The 10,263-nt window shown below is 39.9% G+C and overlaps 1 protein-coding gene across 2 annotated transcripts; it reads left to right on the top strand.

Moving 5' to 3' along the window:
- The first annotated feature begins 2,449 nt into the window (after window positions 1–2,449).
- LOC147868213 (cytochrome P450 CYP72A616-like) lies at window positions 2,450–5,037 on the top strand. Of its 2 annotated transcripts, none has more exons than XM_087316623.1 (5): window positions 2,450–2,922; window positions 3,117–3,340; window positions 3,517–3,755; window positions 3,857–4,259; window positions 4,375–5,037. In XM_087316623.1, the coding sequence occupies exons 1-5, from the start codon at window positions 2,592–2,594 to the stop codon at window positions 4,813–4,815; spliced, it is 1,638 nt and encodes a 545-aa protein (XP_087172749.1). In that variant the 5' UTR covers window positions 2,450–2,591; the 3' UTR covers window positions 4,816–5,037. The 2 variants fall into 2 exon arrangements, with proteins under 2 accessions (XP_087172749.1, XP_087172756.1); XM_087316630.1 differs by having other exon boundaries at window positions 2,454–2,750.
- Window positions 5,038–10,263: the final 5,226 nt, after the last annotated feature.

The raw sequence follows: 10,263 nt of genomic DNA, 5'->3' as shown, positions 1-10,263 counted from the left end.
TGTCGCAGTCAAGCTGTGTCGCGGTCAAGCTAGATACCCCACGTGACTTGGTTGAGTCACTTCCCACCAAAGTGACTGGACCACATCAGTCGCTGACACAAAACACACACATGCCTTTTTTATTAAAATATACTGATAATAACCCAATAAATAACAACCGAGTATATAATAAATTGAACAAATAAAATCATTTGGTAAAAAACCAATCCTTTGTTATAATAATAGAGATGTATATCCACCGACAAATAAAAATACATAGTAACCATAAGACTCGTACTACTACTAATAAGAAAATAATCTAGTACCTAAATTGAATAAAAATACATATAATTGTCCAAACTTATTAGGAACTTGTGGTTGACATGATTAATGAGGCATGCCATCTTGTGTCTAGGTGGAACCAAGAGAACACCAACTATGCCACATTCCTTGTGATACCGTAGCTCTCCCTTTTCCCAAACCTAACAACATCCTCACTACGCTTCTATTCCAACCATTTCACATGCTCTCATAGTACACACTTGTGAACTCCCATCCTCGCCTCCAATGATCACGTTTGATGACACCCATCGTCGTTCGACACACTTGTAAAAGAGGAAGGCATCCTAAATATTTGTGATCTCTTCCTGCTCTAACAACCACGGGTTCATGGAATACATTACTCCATGCACTTGGGATGTAACATTACGTTATTCTATGGGCAAAAAACTGTAAAAGGTAAGAATAAATATTTGTCAAATAGGCAGTGTTCTTTTTTAATGTGAAAGTGATAGTTGATCAAGGATCAACAAGTACAAAGTTAAAGCCAACGATAAGATGGAGCCCCACCAACCACATTTACAAATAGTATAATATAAGTGTGAATGAGATAGATATCTAAAATACACGTGTAGAATTCTAATCCAATTTAAATTTGTAATTTAACTGAACTCTATTTATATAGTGGTTTAAGCTAAGTGATTGTTAAGTGCTTTGAGTTAATTGTGCACTAACTTTTATATTGTTGGATGACTCGTGAATGGGCATTGTAGTAAGTTGGTCTAAGCTTGTTAGTGAGTTTGTGTGTGATATATCTCACGTAGTATCTTAATATTGTGAACAAACATGACTCAATGCAATAAGTATAAGCCCCTACCTACAATGGTTACCTAATGAAGCACATGCAATACATTGAGAGGAACATGTAAGAGGAACGATCATAGATGAAGAATATCATATAACACACACACACACACACACAACTGATCAGTATCATCCAATTATAAATCATTTTTTTGTTGGAAGACCAACTGTTTTATCACTCCTTGATATATATATCCCATTAGAGTGCACTGATGATGAAGAAATCACCATGAATTGAGCTCTCCCAATGGTTGAGAAAACATCCTTGGAAAGAGACACTTTTTTGTTTGTCCCTATGTGACATTTTGCCATTTCTTTATAAATCCTGTATAGGTCGAGGCATGCTCCAGACATGTACATGATTTATAAATGATTGTAAACCTATATCTTTCCACCGTTTACCAACATGCTTTGTTTTTAAGCCATACTAAGTTTCAGAAAATCATTCTCTATTTAAAGCTTTGAATTTGGTCTGCAAGGGCCAACAGGTCGGCAACCCACCTTCTTTTTAACTTGTGGCCACCAATGACATTTCTACAAGAAAGGGTCTATGGTTTGGTGGGGGCCTTTAATAATAAACTCTCTTTTTTGGCTCTTGTGAGATGATTTATACCATAAATCTTGAAAGTTTTTGAGCCGAGGCATTAGGGAAAATGTTGTCTATTGATGAGCATTTGAGGCCTAAAAAAAAAAGGGTACTGTAAAGAAGTACATTAAATTTGTGTACCTTTGGGGTTAAAAGATAAAAGATGATATTATTTTGAGGAGGTAAATTTGAACTTCAAATAGAGCATCCTGATTGGTATACAAAGTCAATAACAAGTTTAAAAAAAAACAAAAACAAAACAAAAGTGGGCCTTGTGTGTTACACTTGCCGAGCTACCTTGTCTTTATATTGGTCGATGCTTGACAACTCGTTCTACTCTATAAAGCAGGTTTTGCCTTTTCTCTTTATGCCGATAACCTTTGATTGATAACGATCACATTTATCGACCTGATAGAAAACGTGTTATTACTCATGTTTGTTCTTAGAACAAACATACACCCCACCCCCTCCTAGAGGCCCAAAACGAGTAAGCAAGAAAATAGAAATGATGTGAGCGCACACCGCTTTACACATCAAGGGTGACGATCATAGTGTTCCCCTCCATTTGGTTGCTATCGCACAGAGTGGAAAAAACAAAAGAACTAAACAAACAGGATTGTTGCAACAAACAAAGACCTCTCTCTCTCTCTCCCTTTATAAGCAAGAGGAGATCTGAGACCTATATCTATCACCTATATTAACTTGACTTCATACTAGAAAGATATAAAAAGGGAGGGTGTGTGAGAACAATTCTATGTAAGTGCTTGCTACTATCTAGCTTACATACATAGCATAGCTTGTTAGTTGGTTGGTTTGAAAGAAAGAGAAATAAATAGAGAGAGAGAGAGAGAGAGAGAGAGAGAGAGAGAGAGAGCTTGAAAAGATGGATATGGAGGTGAATGGATATCCAGTGGTGGTGGTATGGGCCAAATATGTCCGGCTGCTCTACATGCTGTTCTTGGGTGTGGCCTCGTGGTGGTGCATCTACACACTTTGGAGGGTTGTGGACACCTTGTTCCTGACGCCACGTCGAGTGAGAAAGGTATTCGAGTCGCAGGGGATCCCCTGCCTCCCAACCGCCCATCTCCTTTACGGCAACCTCCCAGAAATCACTGTTCTCAGAAACGAAGCACGTAAACTGCCCATGCCCGCCATCACCACCAACTTCGCCCCACGAATCTTCCCCCACTATTACCTCTGGTCTAAGACATATGGTATATTATTATTATGCACATACCATACCATACCATACCATACCATACCATATACCATACACACACACACACATACCATGCATACCTACCTACATATACATATAGATTCACACTCCCTTTAGTTCCGTTTAGTTTATGGAACCCCATCCATTTGGACACTATATAACATTTAGACGCTCCTCCTTTTCTTTTAGGTCCACTCTTTGTGTATTGGAATGGACCCCCTGCTCGTATCATCCTCCCCAACCCGGAGCACGCCAAGGAAGTGCTCTCCACACAATTCGTCGGCTTCCGGAAGTCCCGCCGCAGGCCCGGCACAAGCGACTTGATTGGTGACGGCTTGGTGGGATTAGAAGGCGATGCGTGGACTAAGCATCGCGACATTATGAACCCCGCTTTCTTCCACGAGAAGCTCAAGGTATGTCCGGCCCGGGCCTACCTAGGTTCTTACAATCTCGAGTCTATGTGTGTGTGTCCCATAATAATAATAATAATAATAATAATAATAATAATAATAATGCAATGGCATATTGCTGCTACCCCATCATGGCCTCTTTGCTTGCTTAAGCATATAGTGGCATGCCATCTTTTCAGGCCATGCTACCGACAATGGGCGCATGTACGACATCGATGATGGAGAAATGGGCGGAACCAATTAAGCAAGGCCATCACATCGAAGTTTATAAAGAGTTCAAGAACTTAACTGCCGACATAATAGCTCACACGGCATTCGGAAGTAGTTACGCGGAAGGCAAGCGGGTCTTCGAATTGCAACAAGAGTTGCAAATCATAGTGGACCAACTATTAGTCACAGTTTACATCCCTGGGTCAAGGTAGGGACAGATACCTACATTGTAATGTTTTGTTAGGGTTTATTCATAAGGTGCAGTTAGGGAAAAAAAACAACGAATCATGATTATTTCGCATGATGCAGGTTCCTTCCAACGAAATTCAATCGGCGCCGTTGGAGGATCAACAATGACATCAAGAAAATCCTCATGAAGATGGTGAAAGGCCGTTTCGAGTTAGCCGCAGCGATGAAAGCGGGCGACAACGATTCGTATGGGAGCGATTTACTGGGCTTGATGATGGCAGCTAACCAAGGAAAGCTTAAAGAAACCAACAAGAAGAACCTGTCCATGGACATTCCGGAGATCATCGGGGAGTGCAAGACGTTCTTCTTTGCGGGGCACGAGACGACATCCACGCTCCTCACCTGGGCATCTCTGTTGCTCGCGGGGAATCCGGAATGGCAAGATCGAGTCAGAGAGGAGGTGTTCGAGGTATGCGGGAGGAGCGAGATGCCAACAGCCGAGTCGATTGCTCGTCTCAAGATCGTAAGCAATTATGGGGTTCAAAATGCTTGTCTCTTTTGTTTTTGAATTTCTTATGTCAAACCACACACACATGTTTAGAAGAATTGAAAGCAAAGACATGGTGATGGAAACACAGATGGCCATGGTGTTGAATGAGAGCTTGAGGTTGTATCCGCCGGTGGTGGCATTGGTGCGGAGGACAGTGAAAGATGTAAAGCTCGGTGGAGAATCGGCGGGCGGGATACTGATTCCGGCAGAGACGGAGGTCGTGCTTCCGTTGCTAACGTGGCACCACGACCCGGAGTACTGGGGGCATGACGTGGACAAGTTCAGGCCGGAGCGGTTTGGGGAGGGCGGGGTGCGGAGGGCGGGGTCGGGAGCATTCATACCATTCTCCATGGGCCCGAGGGTGTGCATTGGGCGCGCATTCTCCATGCTCGAGGCGAAGCTCGTGATGGCGATGCTCGTCCAACGCTTCAGCTTCAGCATCTCGCCATCGTACCGGCATGCCCCCACGGCCGCCCTAACCTTGCAACCCGAGTACGGCATGCCCCTCATCTTGTGCCCTCTCTCCTAGTACCAATCTTCACAAAACCGAGCCATATGTGACTACTACTTCCATCCATCCATCCATTGGGAGTCAAAGGGGAGCTAACTTTTGGCCCTCTCTCTCTATTGATTGTCCTGCCCTACTTCCCATCCACTGGGTTATTTTTATGTGTTTCTTCTTCACCCCTCTATCCAATCTTTTGTAATGTTTTTTTGTTTTATAATGTATAAACATACAGCGTTTGGTATTTGTAACTTGTCTCTTGTTCCATCTCATTGCGCTATTTGGGCCTCTTAAAAAGTCGTGAGTATATGCTTCTTTCTACATGATATGCCACGCACCTTGTGCGTGTATTGTGTTGGACTTATCCATTCATGCATTGGTTTGTTTTTGTATTTTTCCTTGGCATGGTTCTTTTTGTCATTGAATCAACACTTCTTGTCTAAACCGCTACTTTTTCAATCTTCCGTGTCCTATTATTTTCAATTCATTTCGTGGTGTTGTTCAGGTTCCTATAATTTCAACAATGTAGAATGACTCTCTTGTTGTGACTTGCTAACGTGAGTACATCAAATAACTTGTCGCACTACCATGTGTTCAAATATAGAATAATTGAGATATCTTCAAATTATGGCATCGTGACTATAGAATGATTGAGACGTGTTCAAATATGACGTCACTATTCGAGCTACCACATGCTCATATTTGACAACAATATAGAATGATTGAGATGTGATATGTCAACTAATCGATGATGTTTGATACGATGCATGTGATCTATTATTTTGTAAATGTCATTTTGAGGAGTCACCTCACAACATGTGATATTATTAAGCCCACAGCCACGTGCTCGCCAAATGTATTCACCCTATGTACTCGACAAGCCATCCTTAACATGCATGCATACATATATACGGACATACATACAAGCAAACAACGTATATAAATCATACAAACATGTCTTCCACAAAACACATACCTATGCATAGCAATGGGCACGGTTTTGGCTCAAACCGAACCGAACCGAACCGTTAAGCCATGGCTTAACGGTTTATTGGCTCAAAGATAAATAAACAGTTTGGTTTGGTTCAAATATTAGGATCCGGTTTGGTTTCGGTTCGGTTCGGTTTTGAATTTCATGGTTTAGCGGTTTAACATCTTATCGGTTTCGGTTTGGTTTGGTTTTGAATTTCACGGTTTAGCGGTTTAGCAGTTTTGACTTATGTGGTTTGGTTTAAAGGTTTAATAGTTTTGAAGGTTTAAAGGTTTATAAATTTGGTTTGGTTTTGATTTATAATAAACCGATTTGATTTGGTTCTAAATTTTTCATAAACGGTTCGGTTTAAATGGCTTCATAAAATTTAAACAGTTTGGTTTGGTTTGGTTTGGTTTCAAGGCCAGGAAACCGAACCGAACCGAAACCAAACCGCGCCCATTGCTACCTATGCACGCATACTTGCATAAAGGATGTGCCATGCATACCACATGACTTGGGGAGCTTCTCAAGGGTGATGCAAAACATTGTTGTCCATGAAATCTGTAAAGCCAAAAGGGAGAACTACCATGGACTACAAGACAAATACCATTTTAAAACAATTTACAAAAGTCGATGTACCGTATTATAGTTGCGTGTGTCAACCCTTTAGCATGTATACATTAGATATGTATATGTCTATATTAAGTGTGCTCAATGGTCCTAAAAATGTCCGAGGTGTTCTTGTTGGAAAGAACAACAATAATTTGACACCCCACCAAGCTCCCATCCCCCTTTGTACACATGGATATCTCCCTTCCCATACCTCCACACCATGACAAAGTCGTGGATTACTAATACGTTCATATATCTTATCTCTTATTCAATTATCCAAAGATTGTCAAGATTGCATATGAATTTAAAGATGGCTTACCTAGCCTAGGTGGTTTTCAACTAACCTTAGCATGCATGTTCCCATAGTGACACGTGGATAGAGTATGCTCGATAGGATTGTTAGGACTAGATTCCATATACCTCATGGATATTATCATAAATGGAAATCATTATCTACTTTCCTATTCTTATACGCCCCTATTTTGCAATTGGTGGTAGATGAAGCCCAAAAAATCAAAATTTGTTGTCCACATTATTGATGTCTATTAAAATTAATTGAGGATAAGAACTTTGAAGGTGATGACTAATTGGGACATGATTATCTTCTTGTTCTTCTTTTGCAAATCAAAATATCATTCCATTAGTTTTCAAAAACATATCAGCTACAAATTACAAAATAGATGGAAAAGAAACGACTATCCCAATGGCTAGCCATGGATCCTTCATTTAACTAAGATCCATCTCAACATCTAATTACATTTTAGTATGTCTACCAATTCTCCCACGTTGCCACCTGCTTTCAACATACCAAAAAATATCATCATAGTAGTTAGCAACCTTGTACAAGCATTTGAGGATAGAGTTATATAGCATCCTCCTTATCATGCTCAATATAGCCCAATAACATGGCAGGCCATTGTACCATATCTCCACCAGCAATAAATTCTCAAAAAGGTCTCATGCTTCAATTATTGCTCCACATTTACGGCACCAACAAAAGGATATTTTTCCAATCCTTCTTTTGCATTCATCAAAGCATTGTTAAGCACGATATCCTCCTCCATGAAGAGACCTTTATTTATACTATCATCATGAATCTTTTCCCCTTTTACACAAAATCCAATGTTTCAAAAAGCCTTCAGGCTGCAAATATATGTGATCTGATCTGGTGAGAGACCCTCACTTTGCATCTTCTTTTTGTGTTGCGCATACCCAATAACAAGTGATTCAAACAGTATAGAGTCCTAACAAGAAGCTCACCATGCACTTTTTGTGCTTTTTCAAGCATACCACAGTTCACATACCTATCTACCAAACGCCTTGCCCAACATAATATGCTTCTCAGAAATCCCCTTCTAACAATTTGATCATGAACTTGAAATAAACAAAGGCCTTATCACATTGTGAAATTCAGTTAACAATCGGCAACGGTTCGGTTCGGTTTGAGAGGGTTCAAACCGAACCGTTAAAATTGGTTGAAACTTGAACCAAACCGAACCAAACCACAAAACTGTTAAACCATAAAAACCGTGGTTTCGTGGTTCGGTTTCGGTTTTCAACATAGGTCAAAATTTAAAATTTAAAATTTAAAATTTATAATATTTCATTTTTTAAAATTTTTAAGATGTTCCTAAAATGTGAGAATAAGGTCTAAAAATGAAAAGATTGTTTAAAAACAATTTAAATTAAAAAAAAAAAAAAAAACCGTTAAACCATTTAAACCGCGGTTTTTGGCTGTTAAAACCGAACAGAACCGTTTTTAAAAACGTAAACCTAAACTTGAACCAAACCGTTGAAACCATTAAGCCGCGGCTTCGCGGTTTGGTTCGGTTCGGTTCAAACCGAACCGTTGCCGATTGTTAAATTCAGTATTAGCCAGTTCTGAGCTAGGCCGGCAAATAATGCATTCCAAGAGACTACAAATCGAGGTGGAACATGGTCCAAAAACCTACTTGAGTAGAGACACATAATGTGAACTAAAATAATCCATTTTATATCATCATAAGCTTGGCCACATTGAGTACATCTTGTGATGTGAGGATTCCCAACTGCAATAATCCTCGTGGGTAGTTCAGTAAATACTTGTTAAACTTTCACTAGGTCACCACATTTTGCATACATCTAAATGAAGCTACTTCCAAGATGGGTAATCTTTGCTAGAAAACCTCTTTGGAGAATATGAGAGCCTTTAAAATGCAAATGAAATAATATCACAACATGGCAAAGTCCTTCACTTTGCATACGTTGAAAACATATCAATGCTTCAAAACCATCTCCTAAAATAAGTAAAACCTCCCAAGGCCAAATCATTGTATTCCACATCATTATATTTCTTGTGCCTCACCAAGTAAACCATAAAAAATCTCGGTTGGGCCATGCTCAACATATCCTGTAATAGATGCATTCCACAACAAAACATTTCTGTTTGCAAGAGTATCAAATACATCTTGTGCATCTAACAGAGATCAACACCTATGATACATCCCTATCATACTATTCTCAATACAAATATAACTTTTGAGACCATCATACGTCTCCTACTCTTCCACATGCTTTCAAGCATCACAAATATGTTACAACCTTTGGAACAGTCTCCTCCAACTTCATTTGCTGAATACATTTGAAAACATCACGAAAAGGTCCATATTCAGCGTATCCTGCAATCAATGAATTCCACGCTACATAAATATGAACCATTTCAATGCAACTTCTTCAACATGCTCATGTTCATGTTCAACATAATTTGCAATCAACAGATTGCAGCAAGATTATTAGAGACATGTACTAAAGTAAGCATTAGATAAGGATAGATCTAGGTAGATAGAAAGAAAGGAGAGAGAGAAAGAAGGGTGCCGATCCACCCGACCACCCCCGAGCGAAGGTATCGAGACGGACTCGAGCCTCGATCGGCGTCCCATACCACCGCCGTGGTGTCGACTCGTACCTGGTGTTGGCGCACTCGCTACAAGAGTTGACCCACCACAAGACAGAGTCTTGACGTAGTCAACAAGATAATCAAATGAGGGTAGCTAGGCCTCTTATTTATAGCGATATCCAAGGCCCCCATGCAAGTTCATACTTGGCCTAATGGGTTGTCTCAATCCCGAGGATTTAAAAGTAATCCTCCCCTTCTTTACACTCTCGTTTAACCCTCACACTTATCCACGTGTATAGAATACTACAGTAAATTCTCACCACGGGATATTATATGGTCATGCCTTTAACATACTCCCCCTCTTTAAAAAATTGCACTCTTGCAATCGAAAGTTAGGGAAGCTAGTTCTGAGAGTATTCTCGCATTCCCATGTGGCATCTTTTATTGATTTATTCATCCATTTTATTTTAAATTCTCAGATTTCTTTAGTACGTAATTTTTTTGTTTTAACATCGAGAATTCTTTCTGGTACATGTGGTTTAGAAGATAAATCTTCAGAAGTAACCAGAGTTTCAGTTGTAACTGTATTGTTGCAAGAAGCTAGAAGTTCTTTTAGACGACTCACATGAAAGACTAGATGAATTCCAACACCATCAGGAAGAGCGAGACGATAGGCTGATGACCCAATGCGTTTGAGGACTGTAAAAGGTCCACAAAACCGTGGGGCTAACTTAGTGCACTTACCCGTAGACAATGTCTTAGAATTGTGAGGTACATGTAAAAATACCTTCTGTCCAGGGTTGAATACACGAGGTTGCCTATGATGATCGGCATAAAAACGCGCTCTATCTTGAGTTATTTTTATATTATCTCGTGCAATATGCAACATATTTTGCATATCCCGAAGAAAGTTTTGCATACTTCACAACTCATCATGATGTATATTAACATCAATCGGGGCTCATGGTTGAAAACCATACATCAACATAAAAGGAGTATATCCCGTCGACGT

This window comes from Azolla caroliniana, unplaced genomic scaffold, assembly GCF_043228905.1.
Source record: "Azolla caroliniana isolate FFs.n. ecotype wild unplaced genomic scaffold, voAzoCaro1.0.p SCAF_1, whole genome shotgun sequence".
NCBI classification, from domain to species: Eukaryota; Viridiplantae; Streptophyta; class Polypodiopsida; order Salviniales; family Salviniaceae; genus Azolla; species Azolla caroliniana.
Note: the sequence above shows the minus strand (reverse complement) of the source record. Positions and strands in the feature narration are given on the sequence as shown.

What these genes read in the sequence shown, in the direction of transcription:
- LOC147868213 (XM_087316623.1), top strand. Translation starts at nt 2,592, where the DNA reads ATGGATATGGAGGTGAATGGATATCCAGTGGTGGTGGTATGGGCCAAA. An exon ending in CCTCTGGTCTAAGACATATG is followed by an intron (nt 2,923 to 3,116) that starts GTATATTATTAT and finishes CTTTTCTTTTAG; the next exon opens with GTCCACTCTTTGTGTATTGG. An exon ending in TCTTCCACGAGAAGCTCAAG is followed by an intron (nt 3,341 to 3,516) that starts GTATGTCCGGCC and finishes CCATCTTTTCAG; the next exon opens with GCCATGCTACCGACAATGGG.